A 13223-nucleotide genomic window follows, 5' to 3' on the forward strand; every position below is an offset into this window, starting at 1 on the left:
ATGGATGCTTTTCAAATAAACATCCTTTAGAATATTCTTTCCAAATTCATTATTTGTGTTGAGGATTAAACCCCCAGGAAATAATTAAAAATAAACAACTAACCACTTAGAACACATGATATTTCAGAGAACTTCTACCCTGTCTGTATTCAAAACAGAAAATAGTAAGTGTTAGCTGCATCTGGGTGGGCAGTGGAAGCCTGACTCACTGTTCCCTTACAGTGGATCAAAAAAAACCTGATAACCAGACTTCTAAACTCCTCTTAGTTTTCATCTGAATAAAACTCAGGGATTCTTCTCTAAGCTGCCATTGTTAACTCAGTTTCAGATTTTGCAGTGTCACTAATTATACTGATGCTGTTCTAATATTAAGCTGACAAACACACGATACACAAAGTCAAGAAAAATGTCTCGTGCCCAACTGTATGGCATGCAGCTGTGGGGGAGACAGAGCTCACTTACGTTATCGCAGCTGATCAGACAGTACACGCTTTGCAAGGGGCAGAAAGTATCATAGTGCCTGTAAAAGCAGCCAGTGCTGGGATTCCAAATCACATACTGACTTTGTTCCAAAGTTAATACGTATGTGGTTTGTCCCTAGAAAGGAAAAAATACAAGAAAGATGCTTTAGAACTGTCTTTAATGACAGTATGCTGTGCATTGTGTGGAATATTACGTTTTTACTATTGAGATAATAGTATGTTTTTGGCAAAATCCTGAAAGAATGCCCAGGTTTGTTACAATTCAAGTAACACCTACAGAATAATGTGTCCTCTGTCTCTTCTGTGGCAATTAAATGTTAACATGCACCACCTTCAGCCATTTGAAAAATGCAAATTCTGAAAATATTTAGTTCAGCTTAGAGCCAATGGGAAATTCTATACCCAGGCACATTTAATGTGTGCCACTTCAGCATCAGCATGTCCTCCTTGGCTGGTACCACAACACAAACCCAGGCAACCTCTGACTAAAGGACTGCTCTTAGGCAGCACAGTTCACACCTAACCCACCAACCTTCCTCATTCAGACACAGAGGGAATAGAGAAAGAAAGATCAGGAACCCCTAAACTGCTTTTTCACTCACTATCCCACATTCTCCAGGTACTCTGGAAGTAGTAGGAATCCTTGGTGATCCCCACTCCATCCCTGCCACCTCTCAGCCCGTACCAGTCCCACCCTAACTCTGCTACTGGCTGTGAATGGACTCAGGACATTTTTCCAGCATTCATATGTGCCCAAATCCAGCCAAGGTTTACAGACTGTACTGCACCACAAGGACAGCAGCTGCCTCCAGGCTGAGCATGAAAACAATGGGTGCAGAGAAAACAACCACCACAGATTGTATTTCTACTCAGAGAAGCTGCTTCTCTCTCTCTCTCTCTCCTTCTCTCTATCAGTTGAGCAGCACCAGTGTTAGATTACTGCCTGGAAAAGTGTGTCAGCAGGAGACAATTCTATCAACTGATGGGAACCAAAGACTTCAGAGAATGAAAATTAATACTCTGACCAAATGAAAAAATCCTCTTACCTCAGGAATAGCATTTCCAATGACAAGCCAGGCTTTCTTCCCCATACCAAGAAAATAATTACACAAGAGCACGGCATGTTCTTCCTCATCCCCCGCCAGAAGATCAAGAAATTGCTAATTGAGGGGGGAAAAAAAAGGTTTCTATGTAGTTATAATTGGTGTTTTTGGCTTATAACATTTACTAATATTTCCTAACACTTCTGAAGCTAAAAACTCCTCTTGAATGTTTGCAACTGATCATAGTTTTTATTAGGCACTGTTTCAACATGCAGAATACACAGAGCAAGTGTAAATGCTGTGAAAATCCATGATGCAGATCTGAGATATTACAAGGACTGAGGTCTTCTGGGTTATTCTGCATTTCTCACTGTCCTGGTTTCAGCTGGGATAGAGCTTGTTTTCTTCATAGCAGCTGGTATGGTGCTGCATTCGAGATTTTTAATGAAAACAGTGGTAACACACTGACGTTTTGATTACTGCCAACAATTACAATTTTGTTTATTTATTTTTAAGCACAATACCATGTTTTCTCTGTGGTTCCTTAACATTACAATGATCCATTTCCTACACATACAAAACTACATAAGTGTAGTTTTAAAGTCTCCGTCAGTCAGCATCCTTTCCCTTGTGCCCAACCAGCTATTCTGGGTTGTTTTATAAGGGAGAAAAACAGGAAAAGCTTAAAACTCTGAAGTTTTCTTATGGTCATTCATTAGATTGGAAAGATAAGATTGCAAATAGGACAAGCAACTTTGCTCAAACACTGGTCCTCAGATATTCTGCTTTAAACAACTCAGAAAGAAAAATCACCCCTTACAGTCATAGAATTCCAGAATAGGGTAGGTCTGAAGGGACCTCCAGAGTTGATCTAGGCTAACCTGTTCCAAAAGAGGGACCCACTTGCATGTCATATCACATTCATGAGGATAAAAACTGTTTAATGCATTACTTACATCTGATGTACACCACAGGTCACAAATTCCAGCAAATGAAACACTGTCTGGCAAAAAGGGAATCAAAGCAACGTATCGAGCCACCAATTCCTGAAAAAAAACAACAAAAAAAACCCAACCAGAACGAAGTCCCAGCTCACTACACCGACATATATAAAGGCTGATAAGACTTGAAGCACAGTGCTGTTTCCCCAGACACCAAAGATAAAGCACTGACTAACCTTGTTATATTATCAGATAACTTGTTTCAGAATTTAGCATGTTCTAGATCACAATTAAAAACTGCAATTCACTCCCACTGAGACTTGCCATAAATTTGTTTAAGAGACAATAATCATTCATATATTTATTAAAAAAAAATAAGAAAGCATGATCATGGGTACGCTTCCTGTTTATCACACACAGATAATCACTTTGTATTTCTAGCTTTTCCCATGAACATAAGTGTAGCTGTACAGCAAACATAACATTGGTATGAGTGCACACAAACACATTCCGAAATCTACAACCCAGAAATGGCACCATCTTTTTTAAACACTTACTGCTGTTGTCTGAGAGCTATTTGGGAGGGCATCAAGGAGCTCTTGGGGTGGATTGAGAGGCTTGATGTATCTGGTAATAAAAACTGTTTTCCCGTTGAGGTCAATTACAGTTGTTAGGCACTGACGGTTTGGAAACTTCGACGTACATTCAACTTCATATTTTTCTGCTGCTTGAAGCAATTTCTCATCTTCTTGGGTATCAAACTTCAAAAGACAGAATTCATGTGAAAATAGTTTTATTGATAATTTGGACTCAGGTCTTTCCTAAGTTTGACCTTACTTCACCATTTGCAGTAGCATAAAAGGAGTGTGAAATCCTTTCCCAACGGTCCTTTCAGCTTTACATATATATATATATTACATATATAGGCTCACAAACATATAAGAAAGCTCCAGGCAATGGAAAAATCCCAAGCATTACTTATATTACTTATGAACACACAGTGATCTGTGTCTAAAGATGGCTTGATTAAAGCTCGACAAAGGCAGTGCAAGTTAGGCCAAGCACACTGCAGGGGTGACTAACATCACATCCTAACACTCCACTACAACCACAACTGAGATGATGCACAAAAGCCCGGTCATCTTCGCATGAACATTGCTGGGACAGTCCAGCACAGTGTCAAAATATTTGCAGAGAAGGGCCAGGACACTTTCATTTAGATGTACCCTTACTATTCAGACTGCTCTCAGTTTTTACAGCTTTTAGCTGAGCTTTTCCAGAAAGTGTTTTAGTTCAAAATCAGTTTCAGCATTTGCTGCCCTCCAAAGTAAAGAGAGGCAGAACAGCAGTACCCTGCAGGCAGATCTCCGTGTCAGAAAAGGACAGACACAAAGGTGATTCTTAACCATAGCTAACAGCTGAAACATAAAGCTTTGAGAACTTTCAGAATTCCATTGTAGTAATTCACTGCAAATATCACTGACAAAGAATGTCACAGTAAAGAAACACAAACTGCAAAAGGAGTGCTGCAACACCAAGCTTAATCTTCAGCAGGGAGTAACAGCAATCTCTCTGTTGATTTACTCTATTAATACCTTCTTAAGCATTTCATTCATCTACAGAGATTCAGGAAGGACAGCAGAAAGGAAAAATAGGTAAAGAAATAAAATGAAGGTTGAATGTCTCTAGTAAATGACCAGCACAGTTCTGCAATGCAAAAAAGTTCAAAAAAGAATAACAACTACTCCTGTTTGCGATTGAAAAACATACATCCTTACTGATTGAATCTCCAGTTAACTGCAGAATGCTGTACAACATGGCAAGAACACTCATTTGATGTTTAGAAGTAATTCTTTCAAGATCTGGAGACAAGTATGAAACATTCAAAAACAGCATTTATTGTTTAGTACTATAAACACAGAAGCAAGAAATAGTGTAAATAAACTTGCCACCTCCTTTTTGCCCATGGTTCACAAATACGGATATAAATATTTTGTTGCTAACAGAAGTAAATGAGAAAATTACATGCTCAGAGACAGTGAATGCAAGTTTGCTTATTTCGCATGCATTCAGTGTCCATCTGGTTTACTGGTGCATACGGTTAAATTGAACCAAGCTAAAAAACCTGACACAGAACACTGCAGTGTACGAAGCCTAACTACTTACATACATTTCAAAAACTGCACCACTGCAAACAAATGGCAAGGATATGATTAATTATGGATTAGTTACCTTTTCTCTGACTGACTCTCCAGGAACCAGCTGTGGTTCAATGGTAATGAACAGCGTTATGTAGGAGCCCTCACTCAGATGTCGCACAGAATCATACCCTCTCTCAATGCCCAGGTTCTTCTCTTTGCTGTAGCCAAGGAGTACCGGAGGAATATTCACCTTGAACGTACCATCAATCTACAACACATGCACACAAGCAGTAGCACACACACATTAACTACCTATAGCAAACAAACAAACAAACCCAAAACATTTCTCTTAAAACCAAAAAGCGAAACTGCCAAGTCTTTCAAAGCGCTGCTCAGTGGGAAGGGAGAAGACAGTAAGTTATGACCACACACACATGTAACTGTTCTCAGAGAACACTGATAGGCATGCAATCTTTTTCTTTCTAGTGCTTTTTACTACGTATTTTCAGTCTGCTGGTGAGTCCAAGCAGCAGTGTTGTAACACGGCAGTGTTTACTTGGAACACTGACAGAATGGAAAAACACAGATTTGCAGCTATCCTTCTGAAGGCAGCAGCACACCATAGGCTTTTGTCTGGGCTTGAGTGATGCTGGGCATTATACTCTAGGTAGGCACCTTCCAGGCAGAAAATGCTGATGCTTCTTGGATGCAGTTGGAACTGGGACCATTCACAGCCAGTTCCCCCCTAAGAAGAGGGCTCTGGCAGATCCTGTCCTGCACCTCCTTCTGCAGCCACAAACAAAGTAAGCTCTTTCAGAAAGGTCGTATCAGAAAGGAGCTGGCAAGCCCAGCATTTGCTCAGTCAAGACTCAGGAGTACACAGCCTGAAGAGGAAAGCAAGAAGATTAACCTCTGGATTTGAGCAGAGTTCCGATACCATTTGAGGCAAAATTTAAGGCTGTTTAGGATACGCTGTATATGAAGAACTGGCCATAACAGTGAGTCTCCATGCTTCTGGACAGGATGACAGCCATTGGGAAAGACATCAGAAGATGAACTGATGACTCACTGGGCTAGCTCATCAAATATTTAAGAACAAAATTAGGTTTTGATGAGGAGAAGATTAAATAAATCACTCAATAATTTCCATTATGATACAGTAGAACAGGATGAAGAAATAGTTCATTTGCCACTGCAGATTAATTGCTAGATACACCTTGTTATTACTGCTGGAGCAATCACATTTTCAACTTCGCTAAGAAGTGTGAAAAAAGTGCCAGGAAGAGCTTGCAGGCACTCACAGTGTGCCCAAGGGCTCTCAGACAGCAACACCTTCTCAAAGAGTCAGGAGTGCATCTGACAGCAATCCTTAGACTATCATGTACTGAAACAGAAAGAGCAACAAGTACCACAAAGAGATGCTACTGTAGCCACCAAACACAGACTGTCTTTCACTACATATTGATAAGCAGTTTGTTAAAATGTCTAAGTCTGTCCACTCTCAGGGCTGTGAGCAGACACTTCTCAGGGGGATTTTGTACATTCAGCGTGGGATGTTCCCCTGGAAAGAGTAAAGAATCTTGTTCTTTGTTTATTGGCCTGTAACAGTGGAAGGAAGAAAGGAGGAAAAGGTGAAATTTGAGAGGTATGAAAAAAGAAGAGTCAGGTCAAGTTTTATTTAAACATCTAGCAAGGCAATGCAGTACCAGAGACCTCAACAGCTACTGTCAGAATCATCTAAAGAATTTCCATTTTTAACATTATTACCGAAGAAAACCAGGCAGCACTGTCAGCACAGAAATACGTTTGTCTGTCTTTGCTCCTTCCCAGTGTTGAAGTCATTGGCAAATATTCACCAAATTTGACAAAATACAGCAGTTTCAAAGATACTGCCAATCAATTCCATAAAAATATACTGACAAGTACAGAGAACATAATTAAATCTGACTCTGCATTGCCAGCCTCTTTGCACTGTTTTTAAGAGAAACATTTCAAGTTACTGACACTTACCCTAGCCTGAAAATATATTGTAGTAAAGGGAATCTTAACACACCCCAGCCAGTGCCTCTCGACACGAGTGTGGATACCACTTCCTCTGTCACGATCATCCTATAAAAAAGTTGGGCAACATAATTTGTAAGACAACTTCATTTCCTTTCATTCCATCAACAGCCTCATCAGGGCATGAAAAAAATCCTAAATTGCTTTTAACAATTTAACTCACTAGCAGTGTAAGTTCAGCTAGTATTATGGAGGCAACTATTGTGCGTGCTCTTCAAGCATGTCAGGTGCTGCACAAAGCAGTCATGGTCAGTGATACAATGCCACTGCACTTCAGGGTTCAAGTCTTCTGTAACTTCCAATGGAAAGCTTAAAAATTCAACCAAGATTCCACAAGAATCAATCCACACTGTGTAAATTCATATTCCCTGAATACTTGAGTGGCATCTGAATTTCTAGGTTATACTTTTTCCCCTCCTGCTTCAAATTTCAGTTTCAATACCATTTCAGTTTTGAAGGCAGAATTCAGTTCCTGGTAAGATGCACGTAATATTTACTCCTGCATTATGTCCTCAAGAATGTTAAGTGCAGCTATTTTTATGCATGCTGAAATGACTGGGGAAAGCTTTCACTGACTTCAGCAGGCAGAGGTGTTTCAATACTGCTTCAATACAGAGACAGTTTTTCACTAACAGCTAGAAAAATAAAGAGTAAGGCAGAACAAAAAATGGTAGATGTTTAAAAAATGCAGGCCCTTGGTAAGTCATCTGGCATGTAGTAAAAACAAAACAATAAAAAAAACACCCAAGCAACCAGAAGAACCTGCATCAAATTTAAGAACAAAATTAAGACTACTATTCATACACTAACTCTCAATTTTACCACCTCCTAAGTCTTAAGACAAATAACATACAGATGCTGACCCTCAGCAGCAGATTATAATGTACAAAATTAATTTGTACAGACAAAAGTTAGCTCTGCAAACACTGCTCCCTTGAACAACATTGCAATACTGACTAAATATAACACAATAATGAATAATGAAGAGAAAAAGGAGGCACAGGAGGGCGAGAGCTGCTACACTGAAAAGTCTTATTCTGACAAGTTCAGGAAGTTTGCAATATTCAGGACAAGTACATTGTCCTTCAATTATGAACTCACCTCTGTAACATCATGTAGTACTTCATCAAAAATATTAATGAACACCTCATCCTTCACTGATTGCAAACTATGGGTGCTGTAGTCTCCATTGGGAGCTCTGAAAAAGTTGAAAAGAAGGGGTTTGAACAAAGCAGGAGAACCCTGATAAAGCCATGTGTTCAGACTGAACTGTTACTCCTCAGAAAAACATTGGATTTCATTTTGCTGTACCTAAATGGAAACTCAAGTTCCTCATTCCAGTTGGGGTTTGGGCCGTCTGCTGTTGTTGTCCGACAGACCGTTCGCTGAAAAGAAACTTCTACAAATGGACGGACTAAAACCTGTACAGAGATCCAAACAAAGGAAGCTTTCATCACAACGTGCTCACTTACATGCTTTTATGCATTCAGAAAAAGAAACCCACACTTTGTGGTGGTCACGCTGGTCCAGCCCAGACGTAACACTTCGCTATACCTCAAACATTGCACTTTACAGGCTTCAAAGCATTCATGAAGCTTTTAAAATAATTCTGTATGTTAACATTTCAAGAAGGTGATGTGTACTCAGAATATTTCATATTTTATGTACACAAGGAAAACAATTTTTTCCCCAGCTCCACGGAAACTACCGGTTAACTAATCATAGAAAGAGACTGAAACAAACGTGATTCAGTAACCAGTGGAGAAAAGTGTCCCTGTATCCTCATATTGCAGATAAGCAACTTCTACCAGACACAACAAACATCTAATTTGATTAAAAATGCATTAATGGAACATTTAATTAGCATTCAAATGCATACGACAGAACTTATGCCAGATTTTAAGATCTAATTTTGAAGAACATTCTAAGAACAACAAAAACCCCACCACAACAAGCTTCCATCTTCATTCAGAAATATGCTGAATCTAGTTGTCAACAGCAAGCAAATGTGTTTTTAATATCAGTCCTACTAACAGCCATGCTGGTTTACACAAAGCGTGCAGCAAGGCCAAAGTTTAGACAAGTATAAACATACAGCAGAGTCAAAACACAGAAGCATCAGGCTCTCTCACTACTCTTCATGACTACAAATGCCTTAAGATAAAGGGACTTTCCTGAGCCTGTAACAGTTTTCCTTTATGGCACCTTCCAGTACATCATTCTTCCAAATACTTGTTCAATGTCCACATCAATGGAAGCAAACCTCTTTTAGCCACAGTATCTATCTGCAAATTCTTTGTGCACATCATAACTGCTGCATGAAGAGTTACAATTTGAACCCAGCTACTCCCAGCTTAATTTAATGATCCCTCAGTCTTCTAATAAAGAATCAGTGAATAGTTAATCCCCATCCAAATCTACCCATTATTTTCTGCATCTCAATGTCAGTCCTCCTTCTCCCCTATTAGAAATCACTGTTATTCTACCTGAAAAGCCCTACCATTTTTCACTGCACAACAGCCACTTCACATTTATGACCACCTCATCATCCTTCTCTGAACCCTAATGCACTTAACTATCTTTCTGGAGATCAAGGAGTGGGCAAGCCTACCTCACTAACAGATACCTTTCTGATGATGTTACTGCCTGTAAAAAAAGAGAAATGCTCACAACTTCATGTAAACAAACGATTGTTACACATTTAATGAGTTTTAGAATATACCTGGTCAAATGCCCAATCTGCATTGTTGGCTAGGCTCTGAGCAGATGAAGAGGCTGCAAACATCTCATTAAAGGATCTGGAAGATTTGGATGGTTGTTGAAGTTTGCTGTGAAAGGCAACAGACAACAACAGTGTGAAAAAGCACAGAACTTATTACCAAACAGGAAATCTTCACATCACGTATTAACCAGACAGAGTTCTGGAAATACTTCTTGTATCTTCATATTTTGACTTGAACCTAGGAAAGGTAATTATTCAATCAAGTAACAAGAAAAAAAATTGCCAGAGAGGGTAGAGAGCATATGGCTCTTGTAAGCATCCTTGTAAAAGTACTCAGTGCCTCAGGGCTCTCTTCTGACAAGTTTATAATCCCTCTCTCCATTTTTTTTTTTGCTTCCCCTGGACAATCACCCTGAGCTACAGATTTTTCAGTTTAAGGAGATGAATCCCTGAAAAATTCATAAACTGGATAGACTTCACAGTACTTGTGACAAGTCTCTACAACAAAATTAAACCCATATGAATACCACACAGATGGTGGCCCTGCAGTGAAATAAAATAAATGTTAACATGCTTATTTTTATCTTAACTTTTTTTTGGTAATAACACCACAATAGAGATTGTAAAACAATAACTATTCATTAAAAAGCAGCTCAAAATAAGGTATTTGATAATAAAAAAAAAAAAAAGAACCCAAGGGGTTTTTAAGTCATTTTGTAATACCAAATCAAAGTTTTTGTCTTTTCCCTCCTGTCAATGTATTTCTAATATGAATCCCTTATTTCTCAGTTTGACCTTATTTACAGAAATTCAACAGAACCTCTATGACCTTAAACAGATTAAAAAAAGCAAAAGTGCTAAATTAGTTAGCTAAAAGCTAAATAGTTACTCAGGATGAAGACATTTCCCAATTAAACATAAGATATATTCACTTTGGGATGAAGAAACACAATGCTAATACACTGCTTCTGAAACTAAACCAGACTGTCAGAACTCAAACATCTCTACCTGACACAGCATAAGGCTTTAGAGATGTTGCTTTAATATGCTAAGTGCTGTGATCATCTGAAAATTAGCCAGGGCCAAACCTAGATCCATTTGTTCCCTCAAACAACCAAGTTCATGAAGTTCTTGAGAAGATCACCACACTTGTAAAATCAGGAAGTAAATACAAAATGAAAACATGGAGTTTTAAATGTACATATATAAAAATATATATATACAAATAAATATAATAATATATAATAAATACAAATAAATATATATAACATAAATATATATATAACATATATAAACATATATATATGTTATATTTAAGATTTTATGAATTAAGATTTCCTTCAGTGTTTAAGACACACCTAATCCAATACTATTCATGATACAATGTTGTCAAAGATGTAAGTTACCCTCCAGACTGTTTTCCTTAAGCAAGTATGCAGTTGTAAAACCATTTCTTGAATTCTGAAGGTGTTGATAAATGATCATACTCTTCTAAAAACTTAGAAAACAGCAGCTTATCTAACAAGAGAAACCTCTGTATTTTATCATAAGGATCAAAACAACAGACACGGCTGAATTTCTAAACTAGCTACTGGAACTTCAGCTGCCTTTAAACAGTAGAAACCACAGCACAAACCTGCACTGAAAACAAGCACTGAAGCATACCTCGTGACTGGTTTTCTCACTGGAATATCATAAGCTCTGATGATGTTCACTAGCAGCTTAATGTCTCCATCTGATAAGTTCTGTGCTGTGACCTTCTTCCTTTCCTTTCTTCTTGGCTTTAATGGTCGTTTTGGCTCTGCCAGCTTAAAGAGGCCAAGTCCCAAAATACTAGCAATCATAAAACAGACATTCAGTCATTTTTGCACAGAACCCAGAATTTTCTTGTTTCCATGACACACATGCAAACTACGCACTAACAGAAAAAGGAAACACACGCTGTTAGTGTCATACAAAACTCTAAGAAATGTCTAAATCTTTAAATAATTTAGTACTACGCAATCCAGTTCTCTTATTTCACTATTTCCAACTTAAAAAAAAAAAAGAATTTAAAAGCACTTTTTTTTTTTTTCATATTTTTTTTAATTTCCAAAACTAGGTAAGATATAAATAAGACAATTCAGGACAGATCTAAACTACAGCTATAAACGAGGTATCTAGTAGATGATAACAACCACTGCATGAAATACATAAGAAATCTAATTACACAGCTATGTATAGGCTACAGAAAGAAAGCAGAATGAATATGCCACAACATACCCTGGACCCTCAGAACTTATAACCCAAGGCAAAGCAGAACCAAAGGGGAAAAAAAACAAATAGGAAAGGAATAAAAAGCAGATACATGTTTTTACACGTCACTGATATTAACTGCAAAAATACCTAAATGACAGAAGACATCCCAAAATCTACTTCAAAAGCTGATACGCCAACAGCACCATCCCCTTACACACGATAAACAGCCACATCAATTACTTCTAAGATAAAACCATGAGTTACTGCAATCTAACTAAGCAGACACTTTAAACAAATAATGGTTTATTTTAAACTCACTAACTGCATGGATTAACAAGCAGTATCCAATACGAATCTGTATTCATAATAAGAAAACATGTCAAGCATTTGACCTGAAGCGACTTCAAAAGCTGACTACAGTCTCACTCAAGTTTTTCCATTCAGTAATGTGAAAACATCGCGTGAGCCCTGTTTCACAGAGCAAGTCTCTGCATCTCCAGCAGGTGGGACTGTTTAGTTTTATACTGAAGTACAGCTAACATGTTCTGAATCAACAAGTGCGACGTGCGTAAGAGGAAGCACGAGCAACTTCTATGAGAAAGACAAGTGTCTGCTATTCATGACTTATGCAGATTAAGTCAGTAACACCAATTAAGAATCGTCATTGTGGTGATTACTCAAATTTCAAAACTATGAGATTTGTAACAAAAATTGAGAGCCAGTGCATGTGCAATCAAACAAATCTTAGAGGAATCATTGCACAAAGCAGTAACGTTTCTCACGTATCTCTATATGCCGTTAGCTTTCAGAAAGTAAGCAAAAATCACTGCTGCAGTGACAGAACAACCACACTAAACATACAGTATCTCATCAGTTGGTCCTGTCAGTAGACTCTGCACAGAAATATCAGAGACAACTTTACAGCAACTGACTTAGAATCAGTGAAAGCAGTTCCTTTACCCCAGAGTAGGAATCTCCTCTTCATTGACCAGGTCAGAGAGAAGGAAATGGTGCTTTGCTATCAGGAAACGGTTAATTACTGATTCTCGAACCTGTGAGTGGGAAAGAATGGAGGAAGAAGAGACAAAATGAAACTCTAATCCCAAATCACTGCAAACACTTGCATTTTGTCTACTACAGCCAAATTCCAGAAACATATTCTTTATTTTTTTCCTCTTTGTTGAAAGAGTCATGTCAAGGAAAGTTTCTACCAGAAACAATTTCTTCTCTCATTACATAATATGAGCTTATTTTACAAATACGTTTCTGTGGAAACACACCAGCTAGCCACACGTAAACATATGAAAGCATACATCAGAAAAGCAGAAAATCAATTTGTATCTGATTACAGTTCATCAGAAACAATCTCAACAATAAACGTCACTGACAGACATCTCCTTTGGGCACCTACATGAAGTTACAGAAAAGACTGCAAAGAAATCTGCAGTATTTATTATAGAGATTAAAGGCAACACTTCGGACTGTGGGACAACCAGGGAGGCCTGTGTTACTAACCCTATGGTTTCAAATAGATGTTCAAAAATTCTTAGCTCCTTTCATTTCTGTGTTGAGGTAACAGAGTGAAGCAGAGATGA

At 38.2% G+C, this 13223-nt stretch overlaps 1 protein-coding gene across 1 annotated transcript in view; it reads right to left on the minus strand.

The window, feature by feature from the left end:
• CC2D2A (coiled-coil and C2 domain containing 2A) overlaps window positions 1-13223 on the minus strand; it is a 45903-nt gene that overhangs the window by 3479 nt on the left and 29201 nt on the right. Inside the window, exons 20-30 of the mRNA XM_042872001.1 lie at window positions 12589-12680; window positions 11056-11223; window positions 9391-9496; window positions 7980-8089; window positions 7770-7866; window positions 6618-6716; window positions 4699-4875; window positions 3024-3227; window positions 2482-2571; window positions 1529-1642; window positions 463-597 (exon numbers count right to left, since the gene is read on the minus strand). Of these exons, the coding sequence (XP_042727935.1) occupies window positions 463-597; window positions 1529-1642; window positions 2482-2571; window positions 3024-3227; window positions 4699-4875; window positions 6618-6716; window positions 7770-7866; window positions 7980-8089; window positions 9391-9496; window positions 11056-11223; window positions 12589-12680 (1392 nt within the window). The remainder of the gene's footprint in view (window positions 1-462; window positions 598-1528; window positions 1643-2481; window positions 2572-3023; window positions 3228-4698; window positions 4876-6617; window positions 6717-7769; window positions 7867-7979; window positions 8090-9390; window positions 9497-11055; window positions 11224-12588; window positions 12681-13223) is intronic.

Source organism: Lagopus leucura, unplaced genomic scaffold, assembly GCF_019238085.1.
Source record: "Lagopus leucura isolate 7727_CA_CO unplaced genomic scaffold, USGS_WTPT01 Super-Scaffold_100004, whole genome shotgun sequence".
Classification (NCBI taxonomy): Eukaryota; Metazoa; Chordata; class Aves; order Galliformes; family Phasianidae; genus Lagopus; species Lagopus leucura.